Source organism: Hyperoodon ampullatus (genome assembly GCF_949752795.1).
Source record: "Hyperoodon ampullatus genome assembly, chromosome: 9".
Lineage (NCBI taxonomy): Eukaryota > Metazoa > Chordata > Mammalia > Artiodactyla > Ziphiidae > Hyperoodon > Hyperoodon ampullatus.
This window is the reverse complement of record NC_136922.1, coordinates 39388738-39407597: the sequence shown is the minus strand read 5'-3', so window position 1 is coordinate 39407597 and position 18860 is coordinate 39388738. Positions and strand designations below refer to the sequence as shown.

At 37.5% G+C, this 18860-nt stretch overlaps 1 protein-coding gene across 1 annotated transcript in view; it reads right to left on the bottom strand.

The window, feature by feature from the left end:
* Positions 1-4027: 4027 nt before the first annotated feature.
* The window catches only part of ANKMY2 (ankyrin repeat and MYND domain containing 2), a gene marked incomplete at both ends in the record, with an annotated part of 33931 nt that continues 19098 nt past the window's right edge, over positions 4028-18860 (bottom strand). Inside the window, 6 exons of the mRNA XM_079711325.1 lie at positions 4028-4212; positions 5986-6115; positions 7154-7282; positions 11380-11515; positions 12310-12524; positions 16601-16761. Coding sequence (XP_079567451.1) covers positions 4028-4212; positions 5986-6115; positions 7154-7282; positions 11380-11515; positions 12310-12524; positions 16601-16761 — 956 coding nt within the window. The remainder of the gene's footprint in view (positions 4213-5985; positions 6116-7153; positions 7283-11379; positions 11516-12309; positions 12525-16600; positions 16762-18860) is intronic.

The window sequence follows — 18860 nt, the reverse complement described above, 5'->3', positions numbered from 1 at the left end:
CATCTTCCCAGAAGCAGAAGTGTTCAGATTTCTTTTTCTTAAACGTAGTTGAATTTGTTTCCTTTTGTGGCTTCTGAGTTTAGTGTCACATTTAGGAAGAACTTCTTCATGCCAAAGTCATTAAGAATTTTATCATGGTTTCTTCTGGAATTGATAATTTTTTTCACATTTAAATGTTATCCATTTGGAATCATCTTGTGATTAAGTAGTTTTATGTGAGTTTATGAACTAGCTAGCTACATTGCCCTGAATTGATCAATTACGCAGCTACCTGATTTATTCTAGACAAATTAAGATCACCATTTAAAAAGATGCCTTTATTGATTTATAAAACTAGAACTTAGTCCTTAAAGGCCATAGAAACTAGGCTAGATCCACCTTTTGGCTGGGGTGGGGGCAGAATCTCCTGTTTACCTGCTAAAGTAATTATTATGAGAAGAAATCTGCTTTTTCCAAAATTAAGATCTTGCTTTTCGTCTATGCAAATGATGCTTTAATATCACCTTAGTTTACATAAGCATGCATTAATCTCTATACAATTTCGAGCAAATAAGAGTTTTTCCAAAATAAACATCAGTAAAGAGATGCAAAAACACCTTGTACTGAGCTTCTTTTCCAACCAAAATAACTATAATCTAATCCAAAACTTGATGTGCCTTTGTACTTTTTCTAAGAGCATATAAATCTCAAAATTTTTAATTTATGTGCCTTCATTTTCCTTTGTTATATTTACGTATATTTAATTTTTGAAATTTGATCCCATTTGTTTTCTAGTTGTCACAAGATATATTACTAATTCTTTGTTTCTGATTTATAGAAAGCCAGATGAGAAATTTGCTCATGTAACCAAACTCCATAAACCCAGTGTAGACTGTGTCAGAGCCCAGTGGATTCAACATTTTCCCCTCCTTTTAACCCTCTCTTGTCTGTCTGCTCAGTGGCTACATTCTCTCAGGTACCTCTACATGTCAGCTCTAGCAGCTCTGGAACTGAATCCCTGTAATTTATAATTGTCCCAAGGGTGAAACAAACAAACAAACATCCTCCCTCTTTGGCTTCAGGAATGTAAAATTTCTGAAAAGTATTCTTATTGGCCTAGTTGTAAACCATGAGAACTGGAAGACATCTACCTCCCGCTCAAGAAGGGGACTGATTTGCTTCAGAAGCAGGGGAGATGATCCTGAGAAGATAAAAACACTGCAAGAACATCTACTTTAAGAATTTCTATTAAGTTTAATATCCAATAATATTAAAACTCAAGTAAACTCATATACATCATGATGACTAAAATCACTCATCTTTTTAAGAGCCTAGGGATTATCTACCACATCCTGTAAAATAATGGCTTGTCTTCAGAGCTCTATTATTATCTTACATCTGCAGAGAAACTACAGTGATGGTAACATATTAAGAGAGTACAATGTTGTAGTCAAAACTGCAGACCTTGTTGAGTTCCGGTTCTGTACTTTTGGATACATTAGTGGACCTCTTTAGACTTTAACCTCCTTATCTGTGTTATGAGGATAAAAATAAAGTCTACTTCATGGGGTTGTTGTGAATATTAAACAAGATAACTTCAGGGATACAGTAACTTTCAGTGGTAGCTATTATTACCACCTATTGGATCAAAAAGCAGAATCCAATTTCCTAATAAACCCACTGGCTAATTTAATATTCTATTACATCTGCTCTAAGTATGACATATTGGAATAGTAAGGCTATTCTTATCCTTTAGGTCCTATTTTTATTTGAGAAAAGTTTCTTGATGGCATATTGAAAAACAAAACAAAACAAAAAAATGGGTAACACCTGTTCTGATGGTGTTATAATGGAAACATCTATTTTTGGCTATTTATGACAAAGGAAGGGAGTATAATGAGAACCAACCTCATTTCTCTTAAATCCCATTTTCTGACCACCCCTTTCTTGAAATACATCCATGGAAATTTTAATATTGACATGGCTTATATCTAAAGTTCTCTTTGTCCAATTGGAAAGTTACTATTAATGCCAGTTGTAGCTGTGTTAAGAGTTCTGATTCATGTTAGCATTCATTTCAATGAAGGGAAAATTACCTTTACGTTGCCTCATCTCTTGACTTTCCTATTCCCTTCTGCTTTTTCATAACCTTCCATGCTGTCCAAAGACAGGGACCATGATGATACCACACACCCAGAAAATAATTAGAATCAGGGAACTCAGGTTAAAAAACATACTTGTGGAAGAGGAAGGCCTGGGAGGACTGTTTTTCTGGTCAAAATAAATGTTTATCAGTGTGTAGATTGAGGTACTTTGATGAGTGAAGCGAGGCTCGTCATGATTGACAAGTTCAGGTAAAATCTGCCTGTAGAATTCCTACCCACTTAACACTTAACAGTGATTTACTCACATGAAGTCTTCCTAGAGCAGCATGGTACAGGGTGTGCAGATGTATGTGTTGGCACTGGTAGAAAAGTAACTGAGTGTAAGGAAGAGGAAAAGCAGCAAGACAGAAAAACCTAATCAGTGAAGTGAGGCGAGAATTCTAGTCATTTTGATTTGCAATTGTGAATATTAAAATAATTATACTGTGTTCTCCAGTATTTGCTAAGTTTCCTAAAATGTTTTAAGTTCTCTAGTATTTCTTTAATATTTGCCACCCTCGACAGCAAAAAACTATGAAACAAGATGTGAGGTGGCTATATCAGTAGGCACAATTTATTTTACAAATCAACACAAGAAACTGAAACACAGCACTATCTTCAGATCTCATACTCTAGCTTTATTTAAATACTCAGACACTAAAAACTGATGCCAGGACAGTCTGTAAATGACAGTTACAAATCAGTTTGTGGACAGGAAGAGCCACATGAAAAACTTACACGAAGGTAAAAGCCTTTCAAGTGGAAAATGGCACATGAATTAGTTTTATAATTGTGGACACAGTATGTTTAGCCTTTGTTTAGTTGACAATTTCATCAAACATCTTTTTATTTGTTTTTTTTTTTTTTTTTTTTTTTTTTTTTTTTTTGCGGTACGCGGGCCTCTCACTGTTGTGGCCTCTCCCGTTGTGGAGCACAGGCTCCGGACGTGCAGGTTTAGCTGCCATGGCTCACGGGCCCAGCCGCTCCGCGGCATGTGGGATCCTCCCGGACCGGGGCACGAACCCGTGTCCCCTGCATCGGCAGGCGGACTCTCAACCACTGCGCCACCAGGGAAGCCCCCACAAACATCTTTTTAAATGCACATGCTGAGATAACTGTGGCTATGCCTTAGTTCCTCCTGGGGGATTTGACATTTCTGAAGGTACAAAGACTGTAGATAAAACACCACTGCAGGAACTATATAAAAGTTCAGGCTGCTCAGGATAAATTCTATAGAAAAACTACAATTAGCTGAACTATGGCAAAGATCCTTTAACATGTAGCTTTTCATTTCATTGCATCTTTTTTTTTAACATCTTTATTGGAGTATAGTTGCTTTACAATGATGTTAGTTTCTGCTTTATAACAAAGTGAATCAGCTCTACATATACATATATCCCCGTATCTTCATTGCACCTTAATAAGTAGAACTTCACTATTGTAAATGCTATTTATATGCATTTTATTTACATATAAGTTATGATTCTTTTAACTACCCATCTCTAGGGCTATAAAATTTTTCTTTCCTAAAAATCTCCTCTCTCCTACAACTGTTCTGCTTGCCTCTTTGTTTCCTAAAGCCTATATTTCTTCTTTAAAAGGGGATTTATTTTCCTTTGAGAACAACTGCTGGGAAGCCTGCCTCAGAAAGGGAATAGAAATGTTTCTCCTGTATTTTGAAAAAAAATTTTTCTCCCTAGGAAGATCTGACCAATTATTGAACAGAATCAGTAGGAAATTAGGGCTTGGTAGACAGAGCTTCGGTGGAGAGCACGTATTCTATGAAATGTGGAATCCTGCCACAGTGCCACGCAGGTGTGGAGGCTAGGAGGACACAGTCTCGTGAGTTGTCCAGCTGCCTGCCAGGGTGAGGACTGTCCATGCTGGCACTGGTGCTCCAGCTCTTACTCCTCGGACAGCTGTGGACCTACAGGAGCATCCTGTAAGCATTCCAGCCCAGCATCGCTCTGAAGAGATTCTCTCTCCCCTTCCACAGGATCTTTAGGATTGCAGTCCTCCTGGGAGATTCCTGTTTCAGCCTCCGGCTGCTCTTCATTAACACAGTTAGAATTGACATCAAGTTTGCCATCTGATAAAAAGAAAAAAAAAAAGTCATTTTGTTCCTACCATGTGCTGGACACTCTTCTAAGTACTTTACGTGTATTCAATCATTTAATCCTTGTAACAACCACGAGGCTAAGTATTATCTCTATTATCATTCTTTTACAAATGGAGAAACTGAGAAGAGAGGGGTTTGTTGACTTGCTCATAGTTGCACAGCTAGGAAAAGAACAGAACTGGCATTTGAACGCAGGCCTTGAAATCAGGATTGCTGACTGGCAAAATCCACATTTGAATACAGTTTTGCCATGAGTTAGCCTGACATCCTTGGTTAGGTGACTGCGTGTACAAGGCTGTTTCCTTATCCATAAAGTGGGGCATAATAAAGCCTATCCTACATTTGTGGAGAATAAAGGTGTAGAATAGTGTGTGATATGGGCTGATGTCTAACAACCAGGAGTTCCCATTCTACTGACGGTCCTCCCATATGGCTTCTCTAGTACCTGTCAACATAAAGGATATACAAGTTTGGTTCAGAAAACAGGAGAACGCACAGCAGTCAGAAAGCCTGACTATTCTCTTAACAATTTATTTCTAAAAATTTAATTTTGTATGAATTCAGCTTTGTATGAATCATCCGTTCCCACTAGTAGTGTTTCTCCACCAGGTGGTAAAGTGGATACAGTCCCTTGAGGGGTGGAGATGGATGTGCTTAGTATCAGAATCACCTGGGCAGTGGTTTCAAACTATCACTCCCCAGAATGTGCTATATATCCTCTGGGTAGTGTGGGCGGTTCTCTTCTCCAATATATGAATCATTGCTCAAGCAACTCACTGTTCCTGATGAAAATGAGTCATATACTTCAGGAGGGAGGGAGAGGAAAAATAATATGGAACCCACTGCCCTCACACTTGTAGATATTTAATTTGTTCAAGTTAATTTGTAATTTATAGATTTACTCTGTAATATCACCTGAAGTTTCATAGTTAAGAAATTTAAAGACTTCCGACCTTAAAATTTTTGGGTAGCCATTAGGGGAAATTTAATTATTTTTGTATTCAAAGACCGTAAAATACTTTGTGAGCAAAATATAAGTAACAACTCATTAAGAGTGCATGGTTCTAGGGCAGTCTCATGAGTCATAACGTAGAATGTGGAATAAACAACATTCCTCAGAATTTTTTTTAATTTAATTTTATTTATTTATTTTTGGCTGCATTGGGTCGTTGTTGCTGCGTGCGGGCTTTCTCTAGTTGTGGTGAGCGGGGGCTACTCTTTGTTGCAGTGTGTGGGCTTCTCATTTCAGTGGCTTCTCGTTGTGGAGCACAGGCTCTAGGCGCACGGGCTCAGTAGTTGTGGTGCGCGGGCTCAGCAGTTGTGGCACACGGGCTCTAGAGCACAGGCTCAGAAGTTGTGGCTCGTGGGCTCTAGAGCACAGGCTCAGTAGTTGTGGCACACGGGCTTAGTTGCTCCGTGGCATGTGGGATCTTCCCAGACCAGGGCATGAACCCGTGTACCCTGCACTGGCAGGCAGATTCCTAACCACTGCGCCACCAGGGAAGTCCCATCCTCAGAATTTCATGTCTTTCATTTTCTAGTGATAGCTAGGCTGACTACAGTCTTGTACATTATCCCAGGGACTCAAAACAGGGATACATTTAAGCGTGATCCTTATGTTGGTTAACCCCAAGCTTCCTTGGTCCCCCGAGAAGACTCAGTTCCTGTGTGTCCTGTTTTAATATCATTGATCCTTCCTTTCCCCACTGACCAACAGTATGATCTTGGTTTTTGTACACTTACTGTTCTCCTCTTCACTCTTTTCTTTGGCAGCCTCCAACTGTTGTTTCTCATAAATGTCCTTGAGATTCTTACAGATTTTCTTATGTGCAAACCAATGTGTTTTCTGGCAGGTTTGATCGCAATATATTACCTGAAGGCAATTGTACGTTTACTTTCAAGAGGTGTAATTGCATAGTTTTTCAATTATGACATTCAACCAAGTACTGTGCTGTAAAAACGTTAATTTTTCTATGCTTTATTTTAAAGGACCTCCTGCTGGTCCAAGGAGGATGAGAAACACATGGAACACAAGTGCCCCAGCCAACCCCAGACATGAGAGAAAAAATAAATGATTGTTGTTTTAAGTAAAATATTTTAGAGTGTTTTTACATATGGCAATAGTTAATCAATATAGATGGTCACATTTAATTCTCACAACTGTAGCCCGATTTCACACATAAGGAAACTGAGGCTCAGAGAAGTAAGTAATTAAAGGAAATGAAACTGGAGAAGTAGGTTATAGCAGAATATGATAGGTTACAGAAGAATATGCTGAAGAATTTCAACCTTAAAAAACACGAGGAAATTAACGTAATCTATAGGGTAAAGTGAATGTATAGATGCATGCATGTGGGTGACATTTGTATGTGAGAAGAAGAACCCATTCAGATATGCCCTTTATAAAGATAAATCTGACAGAAGTGGGTAGTAATCCAGAAAGCTTAAAGGTTGGTGACAGTCAGAAGGGAGTTGTAGTTTTACAAGGAAGAGTTAATGAAGAGATTGTAGTTAAAGTCAACATCAGAAGATTTAAGACTCCATATTTAGAATTGTTCCATTGTAGGTTCTCATATCTGCACCAGTCTCAGTCCCCTATGGATAATTTTTCTCTTGTTTTCTCATATTGATTCATTCATTCATATTCTTTCCTTTTTGGGGGTAGTCAGCATAGAAGCTGGGCAGCCTGGGAGTTTGACAGAAGGTAGAGAGGGCACAGAACTACATTTATCCTGTAGTTCTCTTCCAAAATGATTTTAAAATATTAGATGCAATACTTTATATCTAATGGATTAGAATTTATTAGAAAACAGACGTCAACTTTTACATTTACAGAATATTAAAACTCAATTACCAATTTGGATGAAATCTAAACCAGATGTCAATGAACTTAAAAGAACTTCATTCTTACCATTTTGCACACTGAGCATCTTTTACTTGCTCCTTTTTCTCCACAGGTAGTGCAAAATTCAACATCCACAAAACCCATCTGACCAGTGATGGCTTGGGTAAGTACAGAGAATGCAGTGGGATCAGAACCCTATAGTGGGTTAGAAGAGGAGGAAAAAAACCTCTGAAATCACCATCGAAAGACTACAGAGAAGACACGTCAAGAACAAGAGACAAAATTATTAAGGTGAGAGACTGCACAGACTATGACAAAATGATAAATGCCTTTCTGAGTACACCTTTTTCTATACAAAGTACATGGCAGGTAAGTCATGGATCCAAATATTCAGAGAGAAAAAAATTGGCCTTATTCTAGAATAAAAGTATTTTTTCAATTAGGATTATTCAGGAAGCACACAAAGATTTCAGATATATGACAATGAGCTCAGAGTGGAATTTCCTTCTGAGAATTAAGACAATATACATATTTTGAGGGACAATTTATAGGGTACATCACAAATGTTTATCTTAATTCTTAAAAGTTTAGTGCAATTTAAGTGTTTTAAAGACTTTAAACTATTTACTTAATGCTGGTCTGCAATTCTAATAGTTAAAGATTATCACCTTTTTTACTGAAATGTTCCAAACTCTTAAAATTAAAAAGACATAGATGTGATTGCATTAGGGTATTAAGAAAAACCAAAAATATGAAAATTATCACATGGCTACTGAAAATCAGAATGGCTTGCTAAAGAGGATTTATGAAATTTTTTTACATGGGAAATTATAAGGGCAAATATTTATCTGCCTGGGATAATGCTAGTAAGACCTATTTGAATGTTTATCTGCCTAGCATAATACTATTAAGACCTATTTAGAGCAATTACAGGGTATCGAGCTGTCTTACCTACTCAAAACAGTTCTTGTTTCTGAGTTTTTCAAATTTGCTTCTTTATTCCCAACTAAATTTTTGCCAATTTTCATAATTTGAATTTTCATTTGCATTTGCCTTTTCTTCCTAAGTTTATTTGTTTTAATATTATCTTATCAATTTTACACAACAGAGCTTTACAAATACCACCTTGGAACATTGTTTTACACTGTACTCATTTTGAAAACCGCCTTACTCCTCCTGAAAACAAATGATGACTGAGTTTCCTTTCACATTCAAGGGCTGAGAATTCTCTTTTGGAATGAAGATAGTATAACAGTGAGAAAAAAATAGTGAAATAAAACCTCAGATACTAGATATAAGTTAATAATTTCATAAGGAATGAATGTCTATGGCAGTTGTGCTCATAAGAGAACTTGTTAAAAATTCAGATTGATCTATACTTTCTAAATTAGAATCTCTAAGGATGTGGTCCATGTACCTGCATTATTACAGGTAATTCTGAAACATACTAAAAGTTTGAGAATTACTGGTACTTAAATGTTACAATGAACACTTATTAATCTATAAAATTATTCTGCCTCAAAAGTAGAGTATTTGATCAGACAACAGTCTGGCCCACAGAGTATGATATATTCAACAGATTTTACAACAATTACATGGTTTTTTTTTTGTAAAAGTGACTGAGACATGTTCAAAATCTCCCCCACAATAGGACTTTTGTGGGAGTCAGAAAACAATGACATTCTCACAGATGTAAATGGAGGTAAAACTAAAGGATTTTTTTCTAGAAGTATGGCTGTTAATGTGAACTATTGCTTCAGAAAAAAATTGACGGTACAGTAGAGTAACCACATGAAATCTTTCTTGTCACAGTTGAATGACAAGAATTCTTTCTTGCTGTGCAAAATCTTGTCATCTACTTTGTTAAATAAGAATCTATTTAGGCACCAGAGCTCCGCCTATAGATGATATTCAGCCTAAAAATGAACAGGATGTTTTATTCAATGTATCCTATAAAATCAGAGACATTAGCTAGCCTTCCAGATGTTAAAATATACACTGTCAATTGAGAAAGCAAAATATCTTTAACAGTATCATCTGTTACAATGCTGGAGCAGCATTTCTTAAGTGTAGCCATGCCTCACACTTCCTGCTGAATTCTGTCACAGGTGGAAGCCAGAGTTCCGCAGTAGGCAGAGGGAATCAAAACCCCTCCATGAGGGCCCAGGCATCAGCACTGTCAGAAAGTACCATAGGGGACCCTTGTGGCAGCCAGCCGTGAGAACCACCATGTCATGGGACAAGCTTAACACTGCTTCAGAGGCTTTTGAACTTGCAGGATACCGGAAGCCATTAGGCAGTAAACAGTGGCTATCTGGGACACTCACAACCACAAGCATTGCAGATAAATAAAGTTTTCCAGAGAGCAGAATATGTAACTCTTAAAGAACAAAAATTTTTAAAGAGAGAAAATTTTCTAAATTGCATTAAATAAATACTATCTTTTTATTGATGGCTCAGATCACTAGGATAAATGTCAATCATACACCATACACTCTAACTACATTATTTTATGATACAGGGTTAAAATGGATTGTTGAACCTTACATTGACCTGCTTTGACTTTTTAAAAAATACTCCAGGCTGCTATTCTTAGTTTTTCTGTTTTCTCCCTTGAAGGTACAATGTCAGCTACACTTGTTAGTGCTAGAAATATCCCACAGCAGCCACTATTAATTGCTTCTCTGATAGCCATTCCCCCAACTCCTTACTAACAGAAACATAATTTGTCAGAGCAGCAGTGTTTAGACCAGCCAAAAGCATTTCCCCAGAATACCCATTTCTCCAAAATACTCACTTCCACCTGTGCCACTAAGAGCACAGGTCAGCATGGGTTTCAGGGAGAGCTTATGTTTTCCAGCTACAGACCGATTTCCTTTTCTTGTCTGCCTAGGATAGGAATGTGAGCTTGGAGGAAGAGCATGAGATGCCTTGCAACTCTGAGGTCATAAGCATGTGTATGATAATCTGTATGGCTAAAGAATATCGGGTGGAAAAATAGGAAAGTATTTGGGTCCCCAGTCCATTTCTGAGCTACTGTGCCAGATCTGGTCTGCCTACCTTTGGGCTTCTGAGTATATGAGAATAAATAAACCCTTATCTATTTAATTCATAGTTGGCTGGAGTTTGATATGCATAGCCAAAACACATTCATAATTGATACACCAACCTCATAATTTGCTAACTTTAATTTTCCAAAAGCTTAAACACCAAATAGCCAAGCATATTAAAGAGCAAGGGGAAAGAATCTCTATGTGAAGTCACGGAGAGCTCTCAGGAATAAATCAGTGCATGAACTTCATGAGATCATCTTGTCTGCTTAGGTCTTTCTTCTTCCATGGTTCTGAGTCGGTTAAGTCAATGTATAAAGGAGCACCTGGAACCCATTTTTAGTCCTGATTTTTCAGACTGAGAATGATATAACAGCCTAGAAAAGGCAGAGAAGAACCAACATTGCCAGATGGAGGGAGGAAACCAGGAATGGGAATAGTGTCAGGATCAGTTTCTTGCCTAATAGACAAAGGCTGATAAAGGATTTGATTGAAATGCGTAAAAGCATAACTGGTGTAGATAAGGTAAACTGAAACCTGTTCAAAATAGGGAAGGCAGGGAGTGTCTTTCATACTACTTAAATAAATATATGACAAAAGGGCAGTAAATAATTTAAAGAATAGATAATAAAGTTAAAATTTACTTCCCATAACTGGCAAGTATAAATAGATTTTTTTTAACATATGGAAAATGTATAAAATCAGAGGCATTAAGGTAAAGCATAAGAAGCTGGGACATCCTTTGAGATTGTTTAGCAGGACACACAATGAGCCTTCTCATGACTTATCCTCTCACATCCCCTGACAGGAAACCGTCAACGCAGACATTCAATTCCTACTTTCATCTAGTATGGGATTTTGTACTGGTTTTTCACACACTACACCTGAACAAGTGTGGATCTGTATTACATAGTGGATGTGTACCCACCGTTAAGGTTTCACAGAGGCATTAAAAATGTAAGTATCCACTGTAACAATCTATATTCTGACATAAGGATATACTGTTTATTAAACCATGAACCATATAAATGGAAGAAGAGGATTGAGAGAGGGGAAATGGATAAACAGAAACAGTGTTAACAGGCAAACCTATCTCCACGTTTGCTTCTGAAATTTTTCTAAAATAATAAAGAATTAAGTCTTTATTAAATAAATAATGCTAAAGAGAACATGACTTTAATTGTACAAAATATGGTAATTAGGTCTTACTCATAGAGTTAACTTAGTTGCGAAGAGCCTTACAATTTCAACAGGAGCAATGCTTCGCACCAGCTGCTGGAGGAGTGTAGCTTCACAGTAAGGAAATTTTCTGATACTTTCTCTAATGATCTTTTCTTGATATATTGGAAAGCCATCAGAAGGTCGGCCTTTTAACAAGCTGAAAGATATTTTTAAAAAAGTAACTAGAGTTACTTTTTAAAGGAGTTGAATTACTAAGCATTTCCTCCCAGCTGAACCCATGAACTTTGAGTAGTTTCTCCTTTGCTGCGTGAGATTTCCATTGGGTCTTCACATCATGAGGATAGACTCAATTCAGATTGCTGCTCTACCTGCACATTAGGCTAGGCCTTATCAGGTTTAGGGGCTCAGAGATGTATTTATAAAAGTAACCCCTGACATAAAACATACTAAACACTATTATCAGATTAGCTAGTTACTTATTACCATGTCAGTTATTTGTACAAAGAATGAAAACTCTCATTGAGTCACACCCTTCTGACTTAGTTCTCTTTTCTTAGTAAAACTATCGGAGAATTTGACCCCCAGGGGTCAGAGAACAAGGGTAACACACAGCCCTCCTGGGTACAGAAACAAAGATACATTGAGCACCATTGTGAATCCAGAGCAGCAATTATGGCATAAGCACAGCTATCCTCAAATTTGGACTTGGGCTGCTTTCTAGCTGTATGATTTTACACATGATATTTAACCTCTCCAACCTTCAGATTTCTCACCTATAATTGGGGATAACAAAAGCACTGTTGTAAAGAGTATAGAATGGAATAATCAATTTAGTAATGAGTGCCCCTTGTTTCTTACAGATGAAATGTGATGTCAACATTAACATCTGCTGCTAAAATGTTTAATTTTTAAATCCATAATGAGATTTCATATAATGAAACATTTATCCATTTGATTGTACTTTATACATGACATGGGAAAAAACAGTACCTTTTGATCAGAGTGTCCAATTTATTCTCTCCGTCTTTTAAGAAGTTAATACATTTCTGAAAGATACAGCTGATATAATGCATTTTCATAGCCAGTACTTCATTCATGTCTCTTTGCTTCATACATTTCTCACAAATCAAATCCATCACCTTGTAGCATTTATTCAGAGCTGCTTCTTCTGCCAGCAGAGGATTCTCATTTATAAGCATCACAATCTAGAAGAAATCCCAGTGAGCTTAGAAATTCCTTGAGAGATTTTCCATGTACAAATTAGGTAGTCAGTTTTGATTACCAAATAAAGTCTTTCTTATGGTCACATATTTACTGTGTTAATTTAAATTAGAATGCAAATTGCCACTGATCAAGTTGTAAAACATACAGAAGGGCCCTGACATTATGGAATCTCTTGAATTCTGTGTATCAGTTATAGAGTGATTTGCCGTCCAGCTAAACTAGGGTGTTAGTTGGCCAGTAGGAATCATGGTTTCACTATCTCTGTTAAAAGCACTTTCACTAAAGATAAGCATGGCATATTTGTACACCTTTTATATATAGAATCAACTAACAGAGCAATCACTACTTTTAGTTAACATTACTGAGTGTTAGGATTTCATGGCTAGGAAAACCACAATTCTCATTCATTCTTGTTAATTATAAGGAAATGAAGATTTTTACTGACAAGACGTCTAAAAATAAAAGGTGTATTACTTACTGATTGACTACATTTCTCTTTGGAAATTTTCCTGATATGCTTCTAATCACCAATGCGAATAGGTCAAAGAGGAAAGCAAAAATAGCTTTAAAAAGGGATTCTAAGAGAGTTATCCAATCTGATGCATTATGGGTCCCACACTTCCCATATATGCCCAGATTAAGCCCAAATTTAGTGTAATAAGGAGTATTTTTTTTTCTTTATTGGTTGTGGTAGGCTTTCATAGGACAGCTGTAAAAATCCACAATGAGATACAGTAATGTAAACGTGTGTAACATAGGCACAGCTGTATTCTCAGAGCAGAAGTTCGTTCAGTATTTAACTTACGTGTTACAGCTAAATACGTGTCCCAGGTAATCTTAGGAAACAACAGGTAGCAGATTTCATGAATTAGATCCTTTTCTTTAGACATGAAGATAATTTGTTAACTTAAGTAAAACCCATGCTGAGTTTCCTACTTGAAAATTTAACATATATTAAATGTTCTTGTTAAATTAAGATTTTTTACTTATTTTTGACACTACTAAATTGATATATAACCTAGTATTTTACTTAAAATATAGCACTCAATAACAAATTATTAGACTTCATGAAATAAGTATAATCAGAATCCTTATTGGTAACAAGTTTGCTGAAAACTTTCCCTACCGTAATATATATCATTAATTACCTGTTTATATTTCTGCTGTCAACTGCAATCACTTGAAGCTGTTTGCTCAATATTTTGTATACAGCATTTGTAATCAAAGGATAGGATCTAAACTTACATGTAAGAATTCTTTAAAAAATCCCAAATAGAACCCAGATTAATGATTGATTTTTTGTTTGTTTAAGACATTATACTTTATTTTATAATATACAGCAGTACACACAATAAAAAATGATATATACCCACAGCTCAACAGTGAGCTCACTGAAGCATTTACATAGCTGCACACAAAATAATAATATTTGAATTCGTTTCCTTCCTTTAATCTCTGCAGCATTATAAAATAATAAATTTATTATAAAGGGAATCATTAATTACTGAAGAGGAATAAATAAATTCTGGGCTTAAAAATCATGTTAATAATCAAAAGATAGGATCACTTGCACACATCTGTTTCCTAATCACTTAGAGACCCTGCTAAACTCTATTGTCATTTTTCCTGTGACTCTGTTTTTCTCCATTATAATGTCTGTATTCTGGGCATTAGCACAATTCCCCAAGTCCCTGTTGAAAGCAAACATCCTTATTGCTATAGCAGCCACTTAACCTCCACGCAAATGTATCTGTGTTAGGTACAGTGCAGCAAAAAGGTGCACTGTTGGATCGAGTGTTGTACTGTGCTTATTTTAAAAGGTCTTTGATTTGGTAGAGTGGCTATTAGTTACTTTTTTATAATAAGCCCTATGAAGACCTGTGCCAGCTTGAAAAGGGGTAAAGCAATGAAAACGGGCCACCACAAAAGCAACTAGGCAGCTTTTATCTAAAGTGTGGATAAAAGAAAGGTTTTCAAGTGAATAGACTATTTATACGTACAAAAAGCAAGGTGTGGTCTGAAGGAAGGTACTATAATCATAGAATAGTCTCTCTTATAAGACCAAGTGCTCTAAAAAATATAATGTAGGCTATTTTAGTTTATATACCTTTACAATTCATCTGTATAAATATACCCCTAATCAAATTTTCTCAAAATATGTGCCTTTAAAGATAATTGGAGGTACAATAATTCTTAGGATATTTAACCCTGAGAAACTAGGTTCTGTGCAAACATCAAAAATTACTCCATAGACTCAATTATCACAATAATTGAGATTACTGCAATCTCAAAGGGTGGACACAGATATAAAACACAGTGAATCAGATACATACAGGAAACTTCTTCAAATCAATCAAACCCAGAATATTCTGTAATTCTCAGGCTAGAGGGGGAATGACAAGGGCCTTGTAAAACCACACACGTTCTCTACATTGAGAAATACTGTATCCCTGGGAAAAATCCTGTCTTCCCACTCCAGCTAGCTCCACTCCTAGTAGAAGAAGTGCCACGGAGAGGGACTGTTTACAGGAGTCCTCTCTTTCCTCTGTGTGCTGGGAGGGAAAGACTGAAACAGAAGAGGCTAAATATTTTTTAGAGGTTAAATTCTAAGTCCTATAAAATCTCCACTAGAAACACAAACACTTGATTCATGACTGAATTTCCTTTTTGCCCGATTAGGGTCATCAGTGTTGCCTCTAGCGGTTCTTTCAGAATGTTAAGTAAAACATTTGAGTTTTGAAAAATAAAAACAGAATAGATACCACTTGTCTGCTGTATGGGAAAGGATCTGCTAGTCTGTCATCTCTCTAGATGGTCCAGAAAATTAATTTGGGTGAAGGGCCACACGAAAGGTATTTTTTGATTTGTTTGTTCCTCGAGCTTCAAAGACCATATGCAAAGGGATGTAGCAATAAAGTAATAAGATTATACACAATTTGGAACTTGAGTGTTAAGTTTTCAAAAGAGTTACTTTATGAGAGCTGTCCACTTATTTTAATGACAATCAGTATATTCCAGATTCTTTTGTAAAAGACAAAGGAAATCTATTTCACTACATTAACACTTTGTATTAAGGGAAAACTTCAATTTTTGACCCAACATACTGTCTTGCTCACCAAACAGCTCTGAATTACTATCAAATCTATACATTATGAATGAAGACATATGGTAGACACTGAAGTTTGAAAAAGGACAGCATCATTGTAGCACACATGGAGTTTTATGTGATGACTCCCTGAAAAAATAATATTCATTTGGATCAATTAAAAAAAAACAATCAGTTTATAAACAAACAAAAAGGTCATATATAAAACATGAAGAAAATAGCAGTGGAAATAGTTCACAATAGCCCTTGAAGCTTCCCAGTTAAGCCATTTGAACTTCCGGGTTGGTCTACTAAGTTTGAAAATCTGTGTGATTTGACTATTTACTAGAAAAAGTGTATCACTTAAATGCATCAAATACGTGCTTGCATGAAAAAAAAAATGTGTTCATTATTACATTTCAGAATATTTCCTGGAAGGATAATTAGCATAGTAGATGCTGTTGGTTTCCCACCCAGATTCTCTTTACCAGGCCTGTGTACCAGGTCCCTGCTGCTGGATTGTTGGCTGCTGTGGGCTCGGAGCTGCTTCCTTCCTCAGGGAACTTCCTTCATCCAGACAGCCACCTCACTTGGCACTATCTGGGAAGCTGTCCTTTCCCTCTGGGGACAGACCTCAGCCAATGACAGACTGACATATGAAAGCCTGGCTCCCTTGCCTCTCTGAAGCCATTAATGGTCCGGATCTTATTGTGAGATGAGGTGGAAGCTAGGCTTCGGCTGAACCCATCTCTTTGCCTAGCTTTTCCTCTTGCTCTAGGCTGTGTCCCTCACTCTCTTCTAGATTTTTAAACGACAGCACTCCTTCACTGTATCAAGTGAACAAGAGAGCCTGTCACAAGGTTTACATCAACAAAAAGCAGCCCAAGACAATTATGATACTATGTACTAAGAACTGTTTAAATTCTGAAGCAATATTTGAATAGAAAGCAAATACAGTAGATGCTGCAGTACCTTGACAGGATGAAGATTTGTTGTGGTAATAATTTTGTGCAGTGGGCTTGCCAACTTTGGGGGCAGCCTTGGCTCTTTATCCAGTCCCTGGGGTTTAGTGTAATAATCCAGTTTCTCTCGAGGAAAGAAATTGTTGATTATAGTCACACAATCATGTTGACCTTTTAATAGAAAAATAGGAAATATATAATTTCATTATTCAAAATAAGACATTTTCCATTTTTTTATTATGTTATTCTGTTTTCTGACGTAAACATGCATCAACATCTTTAATTTGTAGGAAAGGAGAGTAGAGGGGGAGGAGGAGAGGTAAAGTGTCCTGGGGAACATCTATAAGCATGCTTTGTGATCAAGAAATAATCTCCTTTTTTTTTTTTTTTTGCGGTACGCGGGCCTCTCACTGTTGTGGCCTCCCCCGTTGCGGAGCACAGGCTCCAGACGCGCAGGCTCAGGGGCCATGGCTCACGGGCCCAGCCGCTCCGCGGCATGTGGGATCTTCCCGGACCGGGACACGAACCCGTGTCCCCTGCATCGGCAGGCAGACTCTCAACCACTGCGCCACCAGGGAAGCCCAAGAAATAATCTCCTTTTAAAGACACAGAATTCACAATACATGAGAAGATTATGTGGATAACAAAAAAAAAAAAGCAACGTTCAACTTAAAATTGACCCTAAATGTTTAATAAAAGTTGCTTGTAATTTAAATGTCTCTTCTTCCACCCCTACACAAATGATGTTCATTCTTCCCTAATCACATCTGGCTTTCTTTACACAGAATTTAAATTTATTCTGTATAAAGTTATTAATTATCATTATAATTACTGTTCATATTGTTAAGCTAATCTCTTCCCCCCTTGAATTTGAGAAAAGCTTGGCCTCTTTGTGAAATGAATTAGAGAAAAAGCTTTTGCCCCCGTAAGCCTGGAATCCACATTACGGCTCCTCATAGATCCCTGTGCCACTTCTCTAAGCCATCTCCAGAAGTAAAAATTGTTCTAGGAAAGCAAAACCTTCCCTGGCGAAGCTGGTGGCCTGTGTTTTCCTGCTGCCTTCCCCTCCCTGGCTCCCTCTCCACTACTTCTCTGGAGCAAGAAAGTGGCCACTCTGGGCAAGCAGGCTGTGCCTGCAGGGCACATTTGCAGGTGCAGACTCTTCCAGAATCTCCGGAGGACAGACTTCTTCCTCCGCTCTGCCTGATGAGGGCTGAGGGACCAGCGGCGGAGAGTCCTGGGGAGCCGGCCCAGACGCAGGGGCTCCCAGAGAGGGGTCCACCCTGGGTGGCTCTTGTGGCCCCTGCCCACTTGTACATGGTCCAGGGAGCATCTGCTTGACCCTGCCAACAACAGGTGACCTGTGGGGGGATTGCATTGTGGGCCAGGTGGACCCTTTAGGTTGGCCAAGGGCTCAGCCTGCCTGAGAGTTCAAGGAGAACCCAAGAGTGGACCGGCTTCCCGCTGTGTCTCAGCAAATGACAAAATATCTCCTGGTTTGTTGACCCTAAGACCACAGGTATAGAGAGATGGCACTTCCCTTCCCTGCTCCACGACCCTGTCGGCTTTACCTGACTGCCTAGGAGATGCAGACCCAAGGGGATCCAATCTCGAAAGACTCTGCAATGCCTCCAGCAAAGGGCTTCTTCCGCGGAACGTGTTCTGACAACTACAACCACACCACAACCAAACCATAACCACAACCACCAAAGAAGAAAACTTAAATGAAGCAGATCAACTACAGTATGTAAAGAGACTTTCATGGACCACAGAAAGATTCCATTCTTAAAAGTTAATAGACAAACTGAAAGAGGTAATCCTGGTTACTACCGAGAACTAAAATAGTAATGTAGAAGATGAAGGGGATGAAATATCTCAAAACAGAGAAAAACTAGGATATAGAAATCATTATGAAAGCGATGAGAGAGCTGAAAAACATCCAGGAAAAAAAAGAAATGGATGGAGAATTAATAATTAAACAAATGATAAAAGAACACATCCATGATATGAAGGGAAATTTTAGTAGTGATCACAGTATCATTTTTGGTATTTGATGTTATTCTTAAATGCTGAAACACCAGTTTCTTTTTCTTTTTCTTTTCTTTTTTTAAAACCAGAAATCTCCATTGTATATATCTTGAGGAGAAGTCAAACAGTAACAGGAAATATTAAAAATATGAAGTGTTCTGTTTAGAAAATGATCATTTCTACCTACATAATCTTCAAGAAGGGAGAAAAGTGACAATCAAGCAAATATACTACAAGCAGGA